This window comes from Dipteris shenzhenensis, chromosome 6, assembly GCF_047967505.1.
Source record: "Dipteris shenzhenensis isolate YYH24624 ecotype China chromosome 6, Dip_SZ_1.0, whole genome shotgun sequence".
In the NCBI taxonomy this organism is placed as follows: domain Eukaryota; kingdom Viridiplantae; phylum Streptophyta; class Polypodiopsida; order Gleicheniales; family Dipteridaceae; genus Dipteris; species Dipteris shenzhenensis.
Window position 1 is genome coordinate 7900089 of NC_141601.1, and position 25049 is coordinate 7925137.

The window sequence follows — 25049 nt, forward strand, 5'->3', positions numbered from 1 at the left end:
AGCCCGGCGTACTTTGGATGACTCTGTGAAGTTCCCTCCTGTGTAGGCTGCATCGAACTGCTGTAAAAAGGTCAAGGCCTTAAGTTTGTCCTGCACCCCACTGAATGTCTCAAATTTCACGGCTGCACCTGCCTCTTTAAAGTCCTTCAACTTCCCTTGAGGTGCCAAATTGTCATAAACAAGTGCCTGCGCAAAAGGAACAGCAGCACTCACTCTATCCCCCATACTACCAGCATTAGGAAAAGCTGTACCACTCAAACCAGCACCCGAATTTTGCATATTTCCCAAGGCAAGGTTACATGTTGCTGCATTAGGCATACCTGTTTGCATCCCTGGGGCTTCTCCAACATGGACATACATCATGTTTTGTCCCATGGGCTGTAAACATCATGTTTTGTCCCATGGGCTGTAAACTAGGCTGAAACCCAACAGTTTGACTAGCAGGCATACCCGAAAATTGGGCTTGTAGGCTGACCATAGCCTGAAACACTGAACCACCACCAAAATAACATGGCTGAACCGGGTTTGCCAAAGCTCCTTGCTGTCCGGAAATCATGGACTGAAAGTTATTACCTTGAGTCGGCCCCGGAATTGTATTAGACTGCTGCTGGCGATAGGGGATTTGAGAGGGCTGATCTTGAAAAGTGACATGTGGTCGCTTGTTAGCTTCAACATCCCTATCCCATCTTCAGGCTTTCTTTTCTTCGGCTGCACATCTGAGTTCATCATCTTCTGGAAGCACGGATCCTGTGTGAACTGTGTGAAAGCACTCATAAAACTCTGCATCTGTGCCTTGAATAGTTCCACATCCTCCTCATCCGTCCGATCATCCTCATGCTCTGCAACATGCCAAGTCTCCTCTCCTACACCCTTGTCACCACCAAGGGACTGAGACATCTACTCTTCCTCCTCAGTAAGGCTCACAGATTTCTCCCTGTGTGACATATTTACTAAATAGTATGCTGTCTTCTTCACCTAGTCTGCTGGTCTTGCACCAAGCCAACCACAGGCTCCCCTCTTGAAGAAGTTTAGTGGATCCCGGCAATGGAACCACTGAAACCAGCTTTAACGACGTAAAGACAGGTAGGATCCACTTAATTACAGCATACAAAATAAATTGACGAGCAAATATGCACCATACAACAAATCACAGGGGAGCTAGAGCGCTCCTACTCAGAAACAAAGACACCAATTGGCCCCAAACGCTGGCGCCCCTTGCGATATTTATTTAATATTCATTTGAAGCCAAGCGGCTGATTACAAAGGTCTCTGGGAAGCTACACCACAGGCAAACCAATGCCGGCAGACTCGCCGTCCAGCCCATCATGTAATTCCCTGCCCAACTTCAAACAGTGAACGGCATCCAATCACTAGGCAATCCTGTATCCTCAGCCAACCAAAGCATGCAACAAAGACCCCAATAGCATCCACTGTCTGAACCACTCCTGTAGTCGCACAACCAAGTGCCCAACCAGCCAAACACGGCTGAACAACTGCAAGACGAAGCCCTCAACAACTGAACTCTGGTGCAATCAAACAAACACTTCCCAGCGGGTTGCCTCAATCTATAGCCTCCTTGGCCACTGCCCAACAACATAAATCAACCCTTCTTCGCGAGGAAAGAAACCCAAACGCAATAACTAGCCAACAACCAATCAGGGAACGGCAAAAGCAGGCAAAGACAAGCCTTCTTCTACCTGGAATCCACAGAAGAAAGATCACCCTGGCTGGAAAACCCTAGATCCTACAGAGATAAGCTGATTTTGCTCTGGCACAGCCCCAAAAGCAGCTTAGAAGCAAACACCCACACCTGGAAAGTTACCAAAATCAGCTGGCGTAGGCCGGAAGCCTCCAAAGATCAAATCGCAATCTTCCTGCACAGCCTGGACAGCATAGAAACAAATGGCAATTTCCCCTGGGACAGCCTAGAAACTCCTGAAAACAAATCGCAATCCCTATAGCAGTCCGGAAATACCTGGAAACAGTACCAGAACTGGACGCAATCACCTAGCACAGCCCGGAGGAAACACAATCACAATTTGCAGAAGACCCCCTGGCAGAAATCGCAATCTGCAACAGGCTCTGGATCTGGTGCGTTTTCCTCTGGCAGGCCCTGGATGCACTGGTACAGGCCCTGGCTTGTGACGATTTCCTCTGGCAAGCTCCAGAAGCTCCTGGTAATATGCGATTTTGCTCTAACAGCACCTAGCAGGCTCTGGCAGCTCACAACTGATGATCTGGCTCCTTCTAGAACTAATTTGGCCAACTGAACCCAATTTTGTAGTCATGTGCTAAAAAAAGCAATTTTTAATTGCACCACTCTTTTGGCCCCCCTGTTGCACACTTTGGCCCTAGGAATTAATTGCCTAGTAACTGGGCGCACATTCAATATTTCCAAGGGCCCACTAGGAATTTTAATTCCCCAAGTCCCATCCCATGGCCGGACCCTCGCACCCCAGAGGCTCAAGGCAGTCACGCGCAAATCACAGGAGTGGCAAATCAAAAGTCCCACCTCGTGACAGAGTGCATCAGCCACAATGTTCTCTTTTTCTCCAACTCTAAGAATGAGAAATGTCATCTTCTTAAGCCCTTTGTAGTCTATGCAGAGCCTAAATGTGCCATCCATGTTCTTCACTAGTAGCATACATGAAGCAAAATAGGATTGGCTGTAAGAAACAAACCCCTTATCTAGACGCTCTTTACTTGCTTAGCAACTCCTATTTCTCAGCTTTTGAAGATCTATAAGGACCTTTCTTTGTTAGGTCCCCAAGGGATGCATGATCAACTTCCCTCTTGGAAGCTAGGCTTGGAGGTGGCTCTTTAAAATGTCTTCATAACAAAATTGCACTTGCTGCATATCCAAGGCGTCAACCTCTGATTTTGGGTAGCTGGGCATCCACTTTCAAGACATAAATGCCTATGCATACTTCTCTTCTAAGCATATGTATTAGTATAGGCTGTAGCACATGAATTTTGCACTTAATCAGCCACCTGTTATGAAAGACTTACATAGCCCTTGCAAAAATTATTTCATAAGACTAGAATATATCCAATCTTAAATTTTAACATTTTTATAGAACAAGTGAAAGAACTAAGGAAATAAGGGAGTTTGTAAGCGAGTTTAAACAAAATTAGGAATAAATAGAAAATGTTCACTTTTAAAAGAACTTAGTAAGGAAAACTACGCTTACATACATACGTATGTACGTACGTATATATATATATGTGTGTGTGTGTGTGTGTACGTATGGGTGTGTGTGTGTTATTGTGGGGTGTGTGTGTGCGCTGATCTGCGTTGCTGTCCGTACCACCGTACGGTCGTCGTACGATTTCCGTACGAGCTTCCGTAAGGAATCCGTTCCATCTTGCACGTCAGCTTGTACCGGCAGTTCCCCTTCTCAAATAACCGTACAGATCGTCCGTACTTTTCAGGGCAGTCCTCCGTCTCAAATTCCGTACATCTTCTCCGTACTTTCCCGTACAGCTCGTCCGTACTGTTCCCGTACTAGTTCCCTTACAGTTGATTGAATCTTCCGTGCACAGTCTGCTTTCCCGTACAGCCTGTCAGCAGTCCCGTACAGTTTGACATTTATTTCTTGCAATCTCTCCTTCTGTCCGTACAATTCTGTCTTTTCTTTGTGCCACCGTACAGTGCGTCAGGTCAACCTCCGTACAGTCTGCCAGCCCTTCTTTGTGCTCAGTCCGATCTTTGCTATTTCATATCTGTTGAATCCCTTAGCTGCCATGGCAGAATCAAACAAGTACTATGTCAAGAGAGCCCTTTCTCCTGAACCCAAAAGACAATTAAGGGAAACCTCTTCCCCCATAGCTCCTTCTGCTGAAGATGCTTCCTATGTGTTTGATATGCTGAATGATGATTTTCAACAAAGTAGAAGGGAATGGATTCCACCTGCTCCGGAACTCACTTACAAAATGAAGCTGCCATCTCTTGTGCAACCTTTGAAGAAGCTCTCTCAAACTGCAGTTATCATCTTTTTCCCAGGCAAAATTCCCTCTGCTAATGATGTGGGACAATGGGTGAATTCTCTCCTAGGTGGATGCTATGTAGAAGGAGTCTATTTTGCCTCCCGAGGATTTTATGAAGTTCATCTTTTGGATGCTTTGACAAAACAAAAGATGCTGGAAATGTCCCCTTTATTTTTTGGTCACCAGATGGTGCATATCATGCCCTGGTCCCCTAATAAGGATTATCAGAACCTCATCAAGCATCATTGCCCCGCATGGGTTGAAGTGGTTGATTTTCCAGATTATATGAGAACAGAGCTTCCAGGTTTAGCTATGACATTGGGACAAGTGATCTGTCCCCCTCGTCCAACAGGTAATAAAAATCGTTTTTGCATCTTATGGGATACTGATAGACCGACCCCTTCCTCTATTGCAGTTGAGATTGAGGGTGTTAATTTAGGCAAGAAATATTTCACCTTAAAATGGGGCATTTTTGCTGGAGCTTGTTTTTCTTGTCACAAATTTGGGCATCTTGCTTCAGAGTGTCCTTCTATCCTTCATCCACCTCCTCCAGCTGCTATTCCTCTGCCATCTAATAAAGGAGGTCTGAAGACATATGTGGAAAAGATTGAAGCTAAAGGAGCAAAGCCTTCAGTTCATACAGGGAGCCAGGCCAATTCAGCTCAAAATAAGGATAAAGGCAAAAGCAAGTTAGGAGAAAATATTTCATCATCTCATGAGGGATGGCAAACTGCAAAGAAGACGGTGCCTCTCAAACAAAGACCTCTCCAATCTCGTAATTGGGACGCCTCTGCTCCTTCTCCAAGACAATCTTCTACCTCTTCAAGCAGCCCCATCTCAAAGGCATGGGTCAATGCAGTCAAGAAGGGTCTTCCCCTTTGTGAAGAAGATGATATTATCAGGGAATTGGAAGCTGAGGGTCAGCAAGACCCTGTGGCAATGGCAGAGGCTTGAGGCCTCCCGCTCTTTTGGAGGACCGATCATTCTCTTGTATATATTTTCATGCGTTCTTCTCTTAAATGTTTTTCCTATAATATACAGGGCCTCTGCAACCAGAATAAATGGAGGCTTCTTTGGCATTATATAAATACAACTCATCCGGATGTTGTATGTCTGCAAGAGCATAATCAGCATTTTTTTGCTGGACAGCATGGGTTTTTTTCAGGATATGATATATTTTATTCAGGATCGGAACAATTCTCTGGGCTGTGCATTTTAGCCAGACATGATCTGCAACCCTGGATAGCATATAATGATCTAGGTGGACGATGGATGATTATCCAATGTATGATCAATGGAGAGATTTTTGAAATAGGATCTTTGTATGCCTCTCAAAATTCAGCTTCCAGAGCTCAAATGTGGAACTCCATAAAGCAATATCCTTGGTCCTCTAATGCTCTACTTTGTGGTGATTTCAACAATTCTCCTCACTGGAAGGACAATACCACTCATAAATCACATATGCTGCCCTCTGAAATCCAGCAATGGGAACACATGACATCATCACTTCGATTTGCAGATTTATGGACAGCAACTCATCCTTCAGTGATGGGATTTACATATCATCATAATGCTTTTACAGATTATTGGGCCAGGCTTGATAGATATTATCTCATTCATGCTCAGCAATATGATGAATATACATGTCAGATGTGGACTGATTATTCACAACAATTATCTGATCACACTCCACTTTGGCTCACCCTTTCTTTTGGTATGCCTCTGGATGACTTGCAGCTCTCTTCAGTCAGAAATTTACAGGTTAATCAATTCTATCTTTCTCACGAAAAATTTCAGCATATGATCAGACTGGCTTGCAGGCCATTGCTATCCCATGCTCAGGAGGATCTGGAATTTGCTTGGATCTCTTTCATACATCGTATTCAAAATGTCATCAAGGAATATGGAAGATGGTACATGGCAGAAACCAGACAGCATATCCAGTGGGCAAAATCATACAAGCAGTATCTTGTACAGATTAGTCATCAAAGATCTCTATCTGATTCTGAGCAGCATTTATCGTCTTGTGCTTCCTCTATAATTGATGCCAATGACAAACGCAAGCTGTCTAAATGGCAGATTAGGGCCAGAGTTAAACCTATGCTAGATAAGGGCTGTTCCTCTAAATCTTTTTTTCGGAACTTACATGCACACAGACAAAGCCAATCTATCATGAGGGTAAGGAAATCAGATGGTCTTTGGACCCAGTCTCTCTCTCAGCTCGAAAAACAATGTCTGGATCATTTTCAGCTCCTTTTTTCTCAGCCATCTTCTTCTGCACCTCAGGTCGCATTGGCTCGTAACAGATTTACTGAACTTGTTTCTCCCATTGTCTCCCCGCAAAAAGCCTCAATGCTGGAAATGTCTTTTTCAGATGATGAATTGGATGAAGCCCTTAAGCATTTGGGTAAACATAAATCCCCTGGCTGGGATGGTCTGACGGTTGAATTTTTTGAAGCCTTTTGGCCAGAAATGAAGGGTCCAATTCTGCAGTTTATTAATGCAGCATGGCAGCACCAACATCTTCCCTTAGCTTGGAAGCATGGTCTGGTTAAGCTTGTGCCCAAAAAGCTTCTTTGTGAGACTATGGATGACTGGAGGCCCATCACTTTGATGCCGGTGATATACAAACTGATTGCCAAAATGTTGGTACATTGGATAAAGGATATCCTTCATGATGGACTTCATCCCAGGCAATATGGTTTTGTTCCAAGACGGCACATACATGACAATATCACTAACACACTTATCGCAATGGAATATGCTAAATATTCAGATCAAGATGTGTTGGTCATGCAGGTGGATGTGGCGAAGGCATTTGATACAGTACAGTGGGATTATGTCTCTCAAATCATGCTAAAACTTGGTTTTGGGCCAAAGCTATCTAATGTCATATATTGGCTTTATTCAAATTCCACTGCACAATGCTTTATAGGGAAACATTTGTCTGAGTCTTGGACTCTCGAACGTTCGGTTTGACAAGGATGTCCTCTCAGTGCCTTGCTTTATGCCATCGCTTCACATCCTTTGCTTCTTTATATGGATCACATGGTTGATACTGGACAGCTAGAGGGGCTTCAGATTTCTGGTTCATGACCCTTCATAGCGCAAGCCTATGCAGATGATTCATTCTTCATGCTAAAGAACAGTCCATTGGAGATTCGCCTCTTGATGGATACCCTTTCAGATTTTGGGTTGGCAGCTGGTCTTAAAATTAATTTTCAGAAATCAAAACTCTTGCCTCTCAAGCATTGTGATTGGCATGCTATTCTGTGGCCAGGCCAGATTATTCAACCGGAAAATATAGTAAGACATTTGGGCTATCCTATTGGCTGGAAAATCAGCAATAAGCAACAAATGTCGTGGGTGTTCAACAAAATTCAGGACAAATTAGAATATTGGAAGATCTCCACTTGGCCTCTGCATGTACGGCTTCGAATTGTCCAGTCTATTGTTCTAGCTTATGTCCAGTTCTACCTTCCTCTATTACATTGGTCATCTCGAGATCTCACATCTTTTATGTCTCAAGCCATGGAGATTTTTTGGAAAACCAAGCTTCATAAAAAAGCTTTACGGTTGCTCAAAATGGACTTGCTTTGCTCACCCAGAATGCATGGTGGTTTGAATATAATAAACATCAAATATCATGTGTTGGCAAGAAAGATCACTATGCTCAAAACATTCTTTCAACAAGAGCAGCCTTGGTCTATTATGCTAGCATTTTTGTGTGGTCAGATGCGCACACATGCTTATGGACATTGGATAGTAGATCCATCGGAAGTAGTACTTGGAAAATTTCAAGGTAAAATCCCTGGTTGTCCATTTTCTAATTCCTTGATTCAGGATTGGAAGCAAGTACTCTCTCACATCAAATGGTCTCCTCATCCTGCTTCTCTAGCATCTTCACTCAGATTGGAGAGTATTCATTGGAGTGCTGTGTTTTCCTCTCCCCTTGCTGTTCAACAACCCATCAGAGCTTGCAATCTTATGAAAATGGGTATCCGGTTCATTGATGACGTTGTAGATATGCAAGGAAATATTCTCCCTTTTCCAGCAGCATGTAGACAATACAACCTGGCAATGCATCATAGACCTATTTGGAAAGCTATTGCTGATCTCCTACTTCCTCTGGTTCCGATTCCGACATTGAATGGTAGTGACAGGCTTCAAGATTGGCACCTTCAGCCTTCAAGTCCAAGCATTTCTTCTAAGCCTTTGCAGTTATTGACATCTATACAGGCTTATAGATTGATATTACCTCCTCCTTGGATTGCCCATCATGCTAATTCTTTATGGCATCTGAACAAATCATTAGCCTGGTGGAAAGGAAGATTGCAAATGATATGGAAGTTGAAAATGCCATTGAAGCAAAGACTATTCCTATGGAGATGTATTGTTGGTATTCTTCCAGTGGGAGTGAAATTGGCTAAACGACGAATAGCTTCACCTCTCTGTCCAAGATGTCACCTTGCATCGGAGAGTATTCCGCATTTATTGTGGTTTTGTTCATATTCCAGAGACCTTCTAGATAGAATCTCCTATTTTTTATCTCTCAGATTTCCAGCACACAGGTTCTACAGGTTTTTCTGGATGTATGGCAAACTATCAGCTTCTTTGTCACAGTATTCTCTCTTCTTCCACTGGATCAGACACTGGGCCTTATGGACCCTCTGGCTGCAGCGCATCCAAGCATATCTGAATTCTCCTCTTCAGCATCCTTATGAGTTTTTCAGAGCCTCATTAAGGCAGTCTTTATATGATGCCTTACATGAGGAAGATTTGGATGTTTCTTGTATTCAACTTTTCTTTTACTGTTTCTGATGGATAGGGCTGTAGCTCTATTTTGAGCACTGCCTGGATGTAAATGAATGTTTTATAATATAAGTATCTTGGTTTTACACAAAAAAAAGTGTGTGTGTACGTATGTCTCTATGTATGTATGTATAATTTTGTCAGCGAATTTAGACAAAATTAGGAATAAGTAGAAAATGTTTTCTATATTTAAAAAATTTAGTAAGGAAAGCTACGCTTATGTTCTCATCAATACCCAAGCATAAGCCTCACATCTGGGTTTCAAAAGATTTCAGATCATTTATCATTTCTATCTCCAAGAATATTTCATCAACAATGCTTAACACCTATAGTTATTTATATAGAGCTCTTCCTAAACTTATTGGAGGGCCAGAGCTAGAGCCTTCTCCACAATAACGCATACAGTAAACCCAGGTGCTCCATTCCAAACTGACCAAGTTTGTTGATTAGATGATTAAAACTTCAAAGTATAGAAGCTAAACTACTTTAGAAACACTAGGCAAATCAAATAAATTAATGGTCTACTAAACAACACAAAATTTTGAAATACATTAGAGAATGTTGAAAACCAGCCAAGAGGCTTTTGTTCACACTCTCCAAAAAAATGAAACACCTATGAGACATCCCAATCCAATTCAACAGGGACTCTCGTGAAAAGTAGCTTACTTGGAGCCACCAACATCTTCTGGACAATAAAGTCCTCCAAATCCTAAACCAGCTGCTTTCCGCAAAATATCCACCGGGAAATGTCCATTTCTATCCCAGTCTGCTGCAAAAGGTAAAAACTCTTGTTTCGCAAAGTCCTGCACACATTGAAACAATATTCAAGTGCATCAGCCACTTGAAAATTATTATTCAAAATACTTAAAGATTCGAATGAATCAACAATGTGAACATGGTTCAGGCTGTTTTTTCTTGGAAGGTTACTTGCCACTTGAATAAAATTAGAGATATTATGTGGAAGGTTTTCGAACTGAAACCCCTAGATCTACACGGAAATCTGGAGAAGCCTAAACAGAAAAAATCGTCTACAATATATCTAGATGAATCCAGGAACATGCCCAAAATCATCCTCTGAAAACACAACAGAGTGTGCAGTTTTGATCTCAAAGAGAAGCCAAAATTGAGGCATCTTATGCAAAAGACATATAAAAGAATCACCGACTTTAGATGACACAGAGCATGTGTCTTCATCATCAACAAACAAGTAAAGAAGATCGAGGAGTAATGCCTATGCAAACAACTATCCCATTGGTCGACAAACACCAACTGAGGTGGCACATCTGCAATAGCAGCTTCACATATAACAGCCACCAACAATATGCAACACCGTCAAAGAAGAGGCAAAAATGCAAAGCAGTAGCATATGGTGCCATCAGCAACAAATTGTAGCGTTGGTACACAACCTGCTTTGAGGAGAGAGCAAAAACTCAAAGAAAAAAGTTCTCCAAAAACGATTAGGTAGTGCATTTCACATCGGTGAATCAACAAAAGAGTCAAAGCAAAGCCCAAGCAGTGCAAGTTCCTCACCCAATCAGTGCAAAGCAAAGGCATAGGCTGTGCAAGTACAAACAGTACAAAAGACCTGCATCGTCAAAGAATCATTATCAACTTCACTAGCCAGGCCTGCAAATGCGACAAACAGCGTAATTAATCACATGAAAAGCAGCACAAGTAGCAATAGCTAGAGAAGTGGCACACCACCAACCAATATGACCATGATCTCTTTGATAAAGGCCAGCAAAATTTGATCTACAGACAGCGCCTACTTCAAACTGAAAACATGTTAAGGCACTCAGGTAAAGTAGCTATTCATAAGACTATATGTAGAAGCAAGATACTGAGGTGTTAATCTGAGAAAAAGATGGTGACCTGCAAGAGGCACTCCTATAGAAGCATGAAAATTAAGAAACTGTAGACTTCCATACTGAAGTGAGGAAAGAAAAAGTATTTTCCACGACAGCAGCCTTGCTTGCGGTCCATTCAGCCTATTAGTATACCTATTTCGAGACAAAACTTTGTCACCATACTCTCTCAAAAGCATGATCCCATATTTAATCAGCTTCATGGTTACGTCATTCCAAAAGGCAAAGTTGAAAGATCAACAATCAAGATGATTGTTCAAAACCAAACTCTTTGAGTGCTAGATTGTAGAGCTCTCCAAGAGCTAAAGAATGGTTTCAGTTTGAGGGAATTTCGGAATCGTCTATGGCCAGTTATGAGTCAATTAAGTTTTGGGATTAGTTAGGGTCCTAGACCTTAGATAAATCATTGTCGTGTATGGGTAGAGTGGTTTAGAATAAAGTTAAATTAATATATTATTAAAAGTTACTTTTATCTGCTTTTTCCAAAAAGTGCACCTAGCTTTCTGCTTTTAGCCTCTCCCTCAAGCTTTCTTACTTTTAGAAAAGCATTTCTATTTCTAGTCCTAGCTTTTTAAGTACTTTCTTTGCCTAGCTCTCCTAAGAGCTAATCCTCTTCTAGGATTCATTCTTGGCTTGAGCTTCTATGACTCCCTAACCTAGCTCTTGCCTCCCTTCCAGCCAGACTGTATATACCCAACTTTCCCTTCCAGTTCTACTACTTCCAAATCAATCTCCTATCCTTACTGCCCAACAAATTAGCCTCTGTCCAGCAAATCAGCTTTCCTATCGCCTACCTTGCCCCTTCATGTCACCTCCTTTAATCATGAATCTGCCCTGAGAACATCGCCTACTTGCTGCACTTCCATTCCTACTTTGTCATCCAGTGAATCAGCCACTAAACCAGTCCATAACACCCACCCGATGGTCACCATACTGCTGCAAATCTGATCATCAGTTTGCCCAAGGAAATTTGCTGCCTTGTACTACTAATTGACCTCCATCGTGGCCTTGTCAGTTACCTTCTTTTCTGCACCTAATCTCGACCAAATAGAGGTCTCGTCAAATTACTTCTCCTTTCTCCAGATTTCATTTTGCTTTTTAGGTACCTCAGAACGTTTCCAAATTTCAATCCTAAGTTCTCTCATGCGATCTGATTGAACACTATCTTAAGGGTTAACGACTGTTTATACTAATCCTAACATGTGAAAACTCTATTGTGCCTCTGTTTCAAGGTTCAAGCAAAAGATTGGAGCTACAACCATGGCAATCTTCACCTGGATTCAACTAGGAGCTGCCAACGGTTACTTTCTTGGAGAATCCAAAAATATATTTGAATATGAGTCTAACCTCTTGAAGAAATCATTATATTGATCTAGGACTGCGGGTCAAGAGTACCCAAGGTTTTATCCAAAGACCTGTATCAAATTTTTGACTGGACAAAGCATCATGAATATAACGTACAACTAGGCTTGCCTAGTTGGGGGGTGAACATTATTCACACCCAGTCGGGCATCGGTGTCTCTTCTTTCTTTTCATTTCTTTTTTCTTCGTCATATGAGTTAGATGTGTATGTGTATGAACAACATTTTTATTTGAAAGTTGTGAAAATTCTAGAATTCTACGTTTATTATGTTATTCAATTGGACCCTAGCTTTTTAAGGGCTTTCTCCTCCTAGCTCTCCTGTAAATTAAGGGCCGGTCCTTCATTCCTAGCTTGAGCTCTTGTGACTCCATAGCCTAGCTCTTGCTTCTCTTCCAACCAGCCTCTATCTATCCAACTTTTCCTTCCATTTCTACTACTTCCAAATCAATCTCCTATCCTTGTTGCCCGACATATCAGCCTCTGTCCAGCGAATCAGCTGCTGTCCAACGAATCAGCTTTCATGTCGCCTATCTTAGCCCATCACGTCGCCTTCTTTAATTGTGATCCTTCTATGAGAATGTCACCTAGTTGCTGCACTTCCATTCCTACTCTGTCATCGAGCAAATCAGTCACTAAACCAGTCCATAACAACCGCCTACGAGTCACCGTATTACTGCAAATTTGATAGCCAAGTTGGCCAAGTGAATTTGTTGCCTTGCTGTAATAACTGACCACCAGCCTGGCCTTGTCCGCTGAAGTAATTTGACGAACAAGCTTTGGTCGAGATTAGGTGCAGCAAAGAAGGCACATTTCGTTTTATGTTTTATCTTAGAAAGTTTTCAAATTTCAATCCTAAGTTCTCTCCTCCAATCCTTAGATAGCCAAGGTTTTATTTATAAATGATCTAATACTTTCTTTAGGATTTTCGTTTGTTTATATTAATCCTAATGGGTGAAAACTTTGTCGTGTCTAAGGTTCAAAAGAAAGATTGGAGCTACAATCGTGGCACTCTTCACCTGGATTCAGCTATGGATTGCTAGCGATTACTTTCTTGGGGAAATCTAAAAATATATTTGAATATGAGTGTAATCGCATGAAGAAATCATTATATTGGTCTAGGACTAAGGGTCAAGAGTCCCCAAGATTTTGTCCAAAGATTTGTATCAAATTTTGATTCGACTAAGCATCATGAATATAAAATACAATTGGGCCTGCCTAGTTGGGGGTTGATTCTTATTCACACCCAGTCGGGTGTCGATGTCTCTTTTTTTTTTCAACCCTTTATCATATGATTATCATATGAGTTATATGTATATGTGTGTGAACAACAATTTTATTTGAAAGTTATGGAAATTCTAGAATTCTTGGTTTATTAAGTTATTCAATTGGAAATTGCGCTTTCATATAAGCACAACTCTGACAAGTATCAGAGCCAAATTATTTTTTCTAGTTGAAGAACTTGGTATTACTTGGGATCTAGTCAAAGATCAGCCAAGGATTATCTATGTGTGAGATTGTGTCATACCTGTGTTCAGTCAATCTTCACCGTGGTGAATAGAATTTTGAGTTTATTAAGTTATTCAATTGGAAAGTGTGCTTTCACATAAGCATGACTCTGACAGGTTTTAGAGCCAAATTATTTTTTTAAGTTGAAGAACTTGGTCTTACTTGAGATGTAGTCCAAGGTCAGCCAAGGATTCTGTGTGTGTGAGATCGTATCATACCTGTGTCCAGTTAATCTTCACCATAGTGAATACCAGGAGGACCCAAAGAGAGACATCCAAGAAAGTAACCGTGGCGGCTCTAAGAAGTCTTTTGTTACAAAGCAGCAAAAGATCCTAAAGCAAGATATTCAAAGCTTTCAGAGCCTGAAGTGGAGAAAGTTCCTAACAACCCAAGACACATGAAAACACATGAACTTCAACAATTTCTTTATGTTTTCAAGACAGATATGGAAGCAGATTTTTAAGGAGACTTTCAGTAATGTCAAATATTTTACAAGATTCTTGAATTGGTTCAGATTGAGGGAGACTTGAAGCGCAGGAACGCAATGAGAATCAGATCTTCAAGAATTAGCTCCAGAAGAAGAGACGTAGACAAGTTTATTTTACTGTTACTGAAGTTGAAGATATGTTAAGAGGAATCACAAGATTTGAATATGCATGTCTCCTCAAAGGACATTAAAGGTGTACCACACTCGGGATCCACCAGAGATATCATATTCAGTGGAACAGAGATATCGTAATCGTCATGAGCCAAAGAAGAAGATCAAACTAGGAGAAAACCACTTACAAATGACAAAGTATAATGACGATTCAAAGGTCAAGACATTACTTGGTTGGATTCAAAGTCTGTATACTTATTTTGCTCGAGAAGAGACCACCGAGCTGGTCAAGCTATATTTTACCACCTTCAAAACTTGGAGCGATTCCCAAAGAAGAAGCTATCTCTAGTGTAATGATATTATGAGTGGAACCTAGATCAAACAAAAATAAGGCTGGTTTGTCACTAACATGATCCCATGCTTTGAGAAGCTGGTTCTCTGGTGTATCTTACATTTTTATCTCTTCCAGGACAACTCTGACTTTTGCTGCCCCTTTATCAACTATAGAATGACTATTCTTTTGCTCCTTCCTCTTTTTAAAGAGGACATTTCAAAAATTTGTAAGCTCCATCGCACCTGATATATAATTCTTCTTTGATGATGGTCTCACAGTCCAACTGCAACCTATGTGGTATCCCATTCTGTGGCTGATTCGGACCTGCCTTACGATTTCTATTATTGGGAATAAATCCCCCTGGTTTGTTCCTAAGAAACCTCCATCTTTTTCTTTTAGACTATGGTTGGTCTCTTTCTGAACCAAATCTACTATCATTTTTTCTCGTTTCTTCAATCCTTTTTGTTAAATCTCTTTTAGTGTTTCAGGATTGAAATACTTGATTTTGGTGCCATAAAGCAGCTGAACCACTGAGTAATAAAGGGAAAAAATTTAGCTTGGCCCGCTTCGTGGTCTCTTCTCGAGAAAAATAAGTATCTTGACTTTGAATCCAACCAAGTAACGTCTCGGCCTTCGAATCGCTATTATAGTTTGTCATTTGTACGTGCTTTTCCCCTAGTTTAATCTTCTTCTTCGGGCTCATGACGATTACAATATCTCTCTTCCTTTGAATCCGATATCTTTGTTGAATTCCAAGCATGATGCACCTTTGATGTCCTTTGAGGAGACATACCTTTTCAAACCTTGCGATCTTTTTATTCAAAGTCCTCTAACATATCTTCAACTCTACTAAAAGTAAAAGAATCTTGTCTACATACCTCCTTTTGGGGCTCTTGCGCTCCAAGTCTTTCTTGGTTTGAACCAATCCTAGAATCTTGTAAAATATTTCGCATTGCTATAACTCTTCTTTGAAAATCTGCTATCTATCTTGAAAGAGTCGAGTAATTATCGCAGTTCCTGTATCTTTTTGTCCTTCCCACTATCTTGAATTGTAGGAACTTTCTCCACTTCAGGCGCTGAAAGCTTTGAATATCTTGGTCCATCTTCTTTGGGATCTTTTGTTGCTTTGTGGGAATGGACTTCTTGGTTGGTAGGGTTACTTTCTTGGTTGTCCCTCTTGGGTCTTTCTGAAATTCATCATGGTGAAGATTGATTGGACACATGTATGACACAATCTCACACACAGAGAATCTTAGGTTGACGTAGGAGTAGATCTTAAGTAATACCAAGTTTTTCAACTGGAAAAGATGATTTGTCTCTTGTTCCTGTCAGAGTCGTGCTTATGCAGAAGCTAAATAGAAAGACTTTTCTAAAAATAACAAAGCTTGAGGGAGAAAGAAAGAAAGAAAGTTTATTAACGTCTTCGGAAGATTGATGGGTCTATGAGACTGTGAAACCCTGGTTCAATCAAGCTGTGAGGGTGGAGCTACTAAACGAGCATCCACACCAATGCATAATGTAAAAATAATGCAGAATGATAGTTCTAAGTATTAAGTACAACATAGTCATGTCGGTGATCGAACTACAAATCAGTCACATCATCATCATCCTCATCAGGACATCATAGGTGAATGAGGCACTGGAGGCAAGAAGTCAGCAATAGAGTGTTGTCGGCCACTCGAGGGTGCGGTCCTGTGACGTCTCCTAGTCAGAGCTCTACGCCTAACAAGGGGTACAGTAACCCCTGTCGGACGGGCTCCGATGGTGAACATGGAGGCGATATCCCCGAGTGTACTCTGGGTGTCTACCCTCTGTCTGAGCTATCGAGTCACTGGCTTTGCGTCCCGATCATGTTGAGGTCTCGTCTCGAGGGGGTCCAGGATATCTGGTTGAAAGAACTCCGTGATAGAGCTCTGGGAGGGGTCTGCCAAGGAAGAAGCCTGCTCATGTCTCCGTGATCGAAGTATCCTCTTGCGGTGCCTAACTACCTCATGAATGAAGCCTACTAAGCATCTCTGATCTCGATAGGAGAGGAATCAGGACAGGGCCCCATAACTATCTCTGAAGAGACAGTAGAAACACCCACGGATCTCATAATAGATGGGACACCTGAAGATGAAGTGCTCCTCTGTCTCAACCTCCTGCATATCGCATAATGTGCATAAGCGCCTCTCCCTAGGTAGACGCTCTACCATGCCGCTCTCTATATGAAGTCTACGTGAAGAGACCCGGAACTGCCCAATAGAGATCCTCAATTTAAGTGGATCCACGTGTACCCTGGTGGATCAATGAAACCCTCATCTATGATATGTAAGCAGTGATCTCTTCTCACGAATCACCTAGTTGACATCATGTGACATGAGGAGGGAGAAAGGAGCATCCAAACTGTACTGGAAGGGAGGGAGCCTGTCCATGTGAAGTCCCAACCTCTCAAACCATCTCTCTGTGCGTGCATACCAGCATCTTTGGTCACCTCCTGCTAAGAGTGTCATAGAGGAAGACAATGCCAACCATGGCAGCCTCCTGCGCCCGGAAGGGTATCCCCATACTCTCTGACTCGGTACAGATATGTGATAACCTAAAATGCGGCATCTAGCTGTAGTGGAGATGACCCAAACTCAGCCTGTATGATTTGGTAAGGAACTGATGGTGGCTTACTGCAAATCATCCGTGATAGCATGAGCACCTGTAGTCGCTCCACCCGTGCCCACTCTGTATCTGGCCCCCAACAAGGGCTGTCATACATGCCCGCTGGGCGGACCAAGGAGTCAAACAGCAGCCCCTTGGTCTGTGGATCTTGGAAGTGTGAGCGGAAGCACTGCCTCTCTAGTCTAGCCAATGATGTGTATCCTCTGCCCAAGCGTGCATGCATCGCAGGTCTCATAGTGAAGATGGGCCCGGAGAAGACAACCCCCAGATATGTCTATGATGAAACTATCTCAACAGGTGACTCATCAAACGTGAACTGCTCCTGGCGCATGACGGCTCGAGATGTATTGAAGATCATAACCTAGTTTTACCCAGGTTGACCTTCAAATCATGGGAGTCACAAAAATACTGAAGTGCGTCAAGGTGTCTCTGAAGTCCCTCTGCAGAGGAAGACAGAAGAGCCACATCGTTTACATAAAGCAATATCCGGATCAACGTGCCAGCGAGAGAGCAACCAACCCCTCCCTGTGCCTGCATCACTATCTCGAGCTCGTCTATGTAAAGGCCAAACAAAGTGGCTAATAAAGGACACCCCTGTTTGACCCCAATAGTGCTCATGATCTCATCTGTCCACCCAGCCCCTGCAACTCGCTCATAAATTGCCATGACAGTCCAAATGATCTCCTAGTCATACCCCAAATCTTGTAGGCAATGTATGAGGCGGGCTCTCAGGACTGTGTCAAATGCCTTGCGGAAATCCACAAAGCAACAATAGACCCCTGTTTTCGTGCCCTCGCCTCCTCGATGACACACCTGACCGTGAGAATATGATCCATAGTGCCATGATCACGTCGGAAACCAGCGTGTCCTGCTACTATAAATCCTCGACACTCCGCAAATTGGCTGACCTCGGAATCAAGCACGGATGCATAGATCTTGGACATCACATGTCCAATCATAATGGTCCTGTAATTCTCCGGGCTCATGGGATCCCCTGCCTTGTGGATAGGTGAAATAATGTTAACAGTCCAGGTGCGTGGAAACCGTAAACAGACAGCTTCATTAGAAAGCTTCGCTAGGATTGGGGCCAGGATGTTAATCCCATATGCAATGAACTCAGTGCATAGCCCCTCATGACCCTTCGCTCGGCCATTATGAAGTTTCATTACATGGAAACCGTAAACAGACAGCTTCATTAGAAAGCTTCGTTAGGATTGGGGCCAGGATGTTAATCCCATATGCAATGAACTCAGTGCATAGCCCCTCATGATCCTTCGCTCGGCCATTATGAAGTTTCATTACGGCACCCCTCACCCCTCCCACAGTGAAGAGGGTGCAGGAAGTGGGACGTGGCATATGTGAGAGGTCACGGGCTGGCTGGTTTTGGATGTTATATGATGTGCATGCATAATCAGCTAAAAGAAAAACAGCTGAACTTGCTTTTCAGATAAAAGAAAAAGTAGCTTTTAATAATTTAATAGTTTTAATTTTATTATAAACCACTCTACCCATACACAACACGAAGGCCAAGGACCCTAACTAATCCCAAAACTTAATTGACTCATAACTAGCCATAAACAACTCTGAATTTCCTCAAACTAAACCATTCTTTAGATCTTGGAGAGTTCTATGATCTAGCACTCAAGACTTTGGTTTTAAAAATCACTTCCACCTCAAAAAAGCTATGTGATCTTGATTTGTCCTTATAAAACTAAGCATCACAACTTAATACACCAAGGCTTATCCCCAAGACCATTGAAGGTGTTGGGTATGGAAAACCCTTGTTAGGCAAAGTCCACCCCATGCACTAGCTTCTGATATCTTGTTACTGGATGTGACTATCATGGATAGTATAGATGCACCACCATATTGAAGATGGTGCATAGTACCATATTGAAGATGGCAAGAATAAACCATGCCGAAGATAGTAGAAATAGGCCATGCTGAAGATAAAGTCACACTGAAGGAGACCGGTCACACTGAAGGTGATAAAAGCTCTAATATATCTGATAGAGTCGCACTAAAGGTGACTAGTCACACCGAAGGTGACATGAGCTACACTGTAGATAACATGCATGGTGGTCAGCCATGAAAGAGTACTCTCAACTACAGATCAGTATGTGCACATGGTCGCAGAAGATGCCTAGCCGGGATGTGGAGTCCTGTAACCAGGACTCACATACAATCATACACACGCGTGATCAGCAACTATGAGATTCCAAAGAAACAAATAGAAAATAGTAACAATGTTCCAAAAATATGCGGTATGACAGAGCCATGGTTACAGTATCTTTGGACAAAACCCTTAGGACTCTTGTTCTCTAAACCTAGACTGATATAAATGTCTTCTATACGGATTTCTTCAAGAAAATAGACTCATATTCAAATATACTTTTGGACTGCCCAAGAAGTAACCGCTGGCAGCCCTGGGTGAATCCAGGTAAAGAGTGCCACGGTTATACCTCTAATCTTTCTGTTGAATCTTGAAACAGAGACACAACAAAGTTTTCACCCGTTAGGATTAGTATAAACAAACGAAAATCCTCACTTTTCTGCCATCCCACTGATGTGGAGCTCGACATCCTACACTATTGATCCGTTATGAACCGGTGGCTGGGCACTCCCAAATGCACTGTGAAGCTGCAGCAACGTTGCCGATTGTGCTATTGGAAGATGGAACTTGGTGGCGAGGGTTAGTCTAACAAATCCTCCAAACTGCCACCATCCAAAAGGACAGTAACCCTGTTACCTGCTACCTATTGATAACACATGAGAATCACTCCAACCGGTTCTCTTGGAGGGGATCTTCTTTCTGCCGAGTTTGTGCCACCTAACATTCTGTTGAAATTGCTCTTGATGCTGTGGCAGATCCTGATGGAAGGGAATCTGTAATGGCTAGAGGATGCAAATGGGGGCAATGCCACTTATAGTGGTTGTGATAACAAAGGCGCTTCTTGTCGTGCCTCTGCTTCTCCTTGGTGTTGAGAAAACTCCCATATTTATTGTCCGTTGTAGGCTTGTTGCCTGAGGTGCTGTTGGTCTTCGAACCCACTTGCCCTAAGATCTACTGATACTTCTTGCTGAGAGGGCCTTTGGGTCCGTGACCCTTGCTCATGAGCTCAAAATTCTGAGCAAGCTCATAAGCGTTGTCATATGTAGGTTGACTTGAAGCTACAGACATACCATTGGATGTCTAAGTAGAGACCATGAAACTGAATGGCTACTTGCGTGAAGCGATTCGCGTAGTGGTTGACCGAATCGTACCAAATTCAAAGAACCAGGTGTGAAGATGGTCCATGTACTTTGGATGTCCTTTGATGAGCTCATCCCAATCATAGTGGGCTATCGCTAGTACTGCATTGTAGTACTCTGTGTGCCACCAATTGACGAAGGAAGCTAAACTTCAACATATTCGAGGAAAAGAAAGAAGCACCAATTCTATTATCATAGCTCAACCAATTCAAGAGTTATTGTTCTGCTATGTAGACCCAGGACAATGAGAATGCATCTTAGCTTCCATGCACTTGATCGGCAAAGCAGAAAAGAAGGCCTGACTGAAGGTGGAACTGGTCTGTCAGGCTTTGCTGCTTTGGCCTGAAGCAATAACAGCATCAAACCTTGATCACGTTCCTCCTTTGCTTCTTGAGCTTCCCAGTCTCATTCTCCCTTTGCTTCTTGTGCCGTTGGAGACGCCTCTTGGGCCACTTCCTTCGCTTCATGGGCACCTTAGAGATTTTCTTCTTAGGCCTCTTGGGCCCCCTAGTCGTGACTATCACTCAGCTAATGGAGTTGTAACATGCGAGTGAGGAGATTCTCTGACTGTTGAGCTTGCATCTGCATCATGGACTGCATTACAGCAACCATGATTAATGGGGAAACCTGTGTCTTCGGTGTGGCAGATGAAGTGGTGAAGGTACTGGTGGCTAGGCTTTCTCCGGGCTGTTTTCGAGTACTCCTACTCGCCTTGCCGGAGCGGGGTCATCATCATCCACTGGCTGTGCTACTTGGAACTTACGGATCCCCCACTAAGACTGAAAGATGGAGCCTGGAGGGAGTCATAGAAAGGCTACTGAGGTAGAAGACACCTTGGATGTCCTGCTTCCACTCCCTACTCCGCCTGTTGCTCCTCACAAACTCAGGGGCAAAAATTTTCAAGCTCTGATACCAACAGACAGGCAAGTTGCTTAGAATACTCTCTTACTAGCTGCACCCCTCCTAACTACTGAGTGCAGAAGTCTGGAATGTTGCCTTGTAGTTGCAATGAAACATGTTTTCTATTTTTTGAAATGTTTCCAAACGTTTGGGTTTTTGAAACACGTTTTTTTGGAGGGTGTTTTTAGAGCCAAAGGGGCTAAGTCAATTGTTTCCCCTATTATACTTCAAATCCCTTGGAGAAGCTGTCGCAATCATCCGCACTCAGAAAACAGGTCCCTTGCAGCCTTCCGTACGTCAATACACCAGCACCTACCCGGCCAGGCTGCCCCTCTTGTATCATGTATGCTGTAGGATAGTAACACAACCAGATTTATTGTGGTTGGTCTCTTTATCAGATGGATGTTAACACCCTTTTTTCATGGATCCCTTGTATTCAAATTTATCTTTACTGTCATCATATTGCCATTTGAAGTTGTTACTTTGTTTATGCTTGAACTACATCTGCAATTTTAATGCTGTTTTCTGCTTTTTTGAAATGCTCATTGATTTTTTGACAGTCTCTCATTGTAATCACGAGGATCTGCCTTTTTGAAAGTCAGTGGAGCTTTCTAGGCTTCATTTGGAGTTTTAAATTCTTCTGATCACAAGGAACGATGATTTATTGTACTCGAATTTCAGGAGCATGTTGGTGGCTCTCATCCTAACGTTTAGCATTGACATTTGGTCTCCTCTCTTTTGTATTCAACTCTTGCTCAGAGGTTTATAGCTGACAAAATATTCACAAACTTGAATTTTTGGATAAGATATTTAGTTTTATTGAATTTGGCTTTGGTACAGGACATTCATTGATGTGACTCATCGTGGCTATAATATATGTCACACGGTAACTCTTACGTGTTACCTCTCTATAAAGACAAAAAATATTGATGATGTTCTCCCTCGATCATGCAATTTTCTCGTAGCACAAACAGCTCTTCCCTATTTGATTTATGCAAGTTATTTTTCCGATGTGATAGGATATTCTGATTTTTGCGAGTTCACCTTTCGATGGGAGAGGATGGGCAAATTACATCACAGAGCTGTCGATGACGAGGCGTAGCATACAATATGTCCACAAAGCACTCTTCACAACCTCTCACTGGTGGCCGAAATTTTGCGATATGCTATACAACTAGTACTGAAATATATTTATCAAAGCCAAACATCTCGGGATATGTTGATGAATCACAATCTATTGACTCGTGAAGCTTCTAGCCATCAAATTTCCTTTTGAAATTTTCATGCAAAGGGAGACCATCACTATAATGAATTCTGATTTTTGGAAGTTCCAAGACCCAGCTTGAGCAACAGGTTGGGTAAAGACCCAACCTGTTGCTTAAAACATTTGGGGTCAACCTGAGAGCTGTTGTGGATATAACGATGGACCTTCCGAAGGATATGCTCGCGTGTATGGTCGTTTGTATGCATTGACCCCAGCCGAAAAAAACCTTGGGTGGATAGAGCACGAAAGATGCTGCGATCGGCAAAACGCATGGTCGTAGACCAGTTGAGTCTACACTTCTTTCAGGCTTTTACAACAAAAAACGAAGTACTCACCGAAGCAAGCTCCCTGAGTTGGATCTGGTCTGAGGACAAGCGATGAGCATCCCAAGCCAGAGTACGGCTGGAGCCAGATGTGAAGCTACGGGAAAAGGTAGGATGGGTTGAATTGTGCTGGATGAGGCACAAGGAGCTGAGAAAGGGGAGGATCTTGAGCTTGGAGGTCCGGAAAGAGACTACGACAGCCATGTGGAAATCAGTGATGAGAAAGTGTCAAAGACACTGTCTAAAACCTTCATTCAATATCATTGCACACTCGGGCACTATCTAACTCTTCTCGTCTTCCAAGTCTTCTACATCTACACTGTGTATTCTTTACAGCAGGCAGCCTAGGGGAGGTTTTATTGAGCCACTTGTCTTAATTATATGCCCTTCATTCGCCTGCCATTCGAGTGTTAGCCTTATTGACTATGGGTGAGCTTGGCAAAGCCAAAATAATTTCTTTTTTTTTTTTTATTTCCACTTTCCCTCTTTCTCTCTTTCTATTTCAAGGCAAGGCCCCCTCCCCCCCTTCTCTCTCTCTTCTCTCTTCTCCTTGTGCACATCGAAGTCCTCTCTCTCTCTCTCTCTCTCTCTCGCTCTATTCCAAGCTGCGCATATGAGGCAGGCCTTATGAATGCTTTATGAGCATTCATCTTGTTTAACTTTGATCTAACTAGATTTGTGGCAACAGGCATCCTTTTCCATCGTGGAGCACTTAAGTACTAACTCATAATTGAAGCTCAATCTTACTATTTTGTCAAACTTTTAAAGGAAAGAGAAAATGAGTAAAATAGTGGACATGAGACGCGACACAAGGTCCATTGGGACCCGATCCTCCTTGCAAATGTGAGGGGTGATCATTTATTCTCTCTCTCTCTCTCTCTCTCTCTCTCTCTCTCTCTCCCTCTCTGTCTCTCTCTCTCTCTGGTTGTCTACCTCATGCACACACATAAAGGAACTAAAACATCCATCTCTCTTTTATCTGATATGTAACCCCTCCCTCCCTCCCTCCCTCCCCCCCCTGCTCTCTCTCTCTCTCTCTTTCTCTCTCTCTCTCTCTCTAAGTGCACGTATAATATTTCTCTCTTCATCACATACTCACGTGTACTCTCTCTCTTATGAGTATCTTCTTGACATGCATACACACACGGCCCTCCCTTCTCTTTCTTGCGTACACCTGTAAGACCCATATATCTTTGTTTAGGGAACTTTGTTACCTTCGTTTCAAGGAATAAATTTCTCAAATTAAAGTTGGTCTATGCAACAAAGGTTTTTATCATAATAATACATCCATTCGTCATAGGTTATAGTAGCATCTTTGAAGAAAAGCATTTTTTTCTCAACCTAGGTGCCTTGCTCTACTTCTTATGTTCTGGCTCGCTTGATAGATCTCTCCACACAAACTCTCGAGCCTGCAATGCAAACATAGCTTGGATCCTGCCTATCTAAGACTCAAGCCTCATATGAGCAATTAGTAGAGCCACTCTAGATAAAGATCCTTTTCAATTAGTTCATGAACATCTCATGGCATTGATTTTTTATCTATTAGAAGGATTCCTTTAACCAAACGTCTACTATTATGTACCCGCTCCATTTCGTATGATAACATAGCAACTCGTAGATAATCTTGCGTTTGCAAGGATATGCTCCTAAAATTTGTTAATCATGACAATTTCTCCAATTTGTTTGGTACATACATAAAGCCTCTCATCCCTAAGTCTCACATGAGTTAGCAAAAGAAACAATCAATGCTTAGGATATGATACTTATCGGATCACAACAGCAGCACTCGTCTAAAATATAGATTTATATATATGTATATACACATATATACATACATACATATATATATATATATATATGTATGTATGTATGTATGTATGTATGTATGTATGTATGTATGTATGTATGTATGTATGTATATATATGTATATATACATACATATATACATATATATATGGATACATACATACATACATACATACATATATATATGTATACATACATACATACATACATACATATATATATGTACACATACATACATACATACATATATATATATATGTATACGTATATGTATACATATATATATGTATACATATATGTATACATACATATATATACATACATACATATATATATATATATATATGTATACATATATGCATACATATATATATGTACACACACACGCA

The 25049-nt window shown here is 42.0% G+C and overlaps 1 protein-coding gene across 1 annotated transcript in view; it reads right to left on the minus strand.

Moving 5' to 3' along the window:
• LOC147900726 (uncharacterized) overlaps window positions 1-23207 on the minus strand; it is a 56738-nt gene extending 33531 nt beyond the window's left edge. The window contains exons 1-2 of the mRNA XM_087375837.1: window positions 22866-23207; window positions 9466-9602 (exon numbers count right to left, since the gene is read on the minus strand). Coding sequence (XP_087231963.1) covers window positions 9466-9602; window positions 22866-23057 — 329 coding nt within the window. The 5' untranslated portion in view covers window positions 23058-23207. The remainder of the gene's footprint in view (window positions 1-9465; window positions 9603-22865) is intronic.
• Window positions 23208-25049: the final 1842 nt, after the last annotated feature.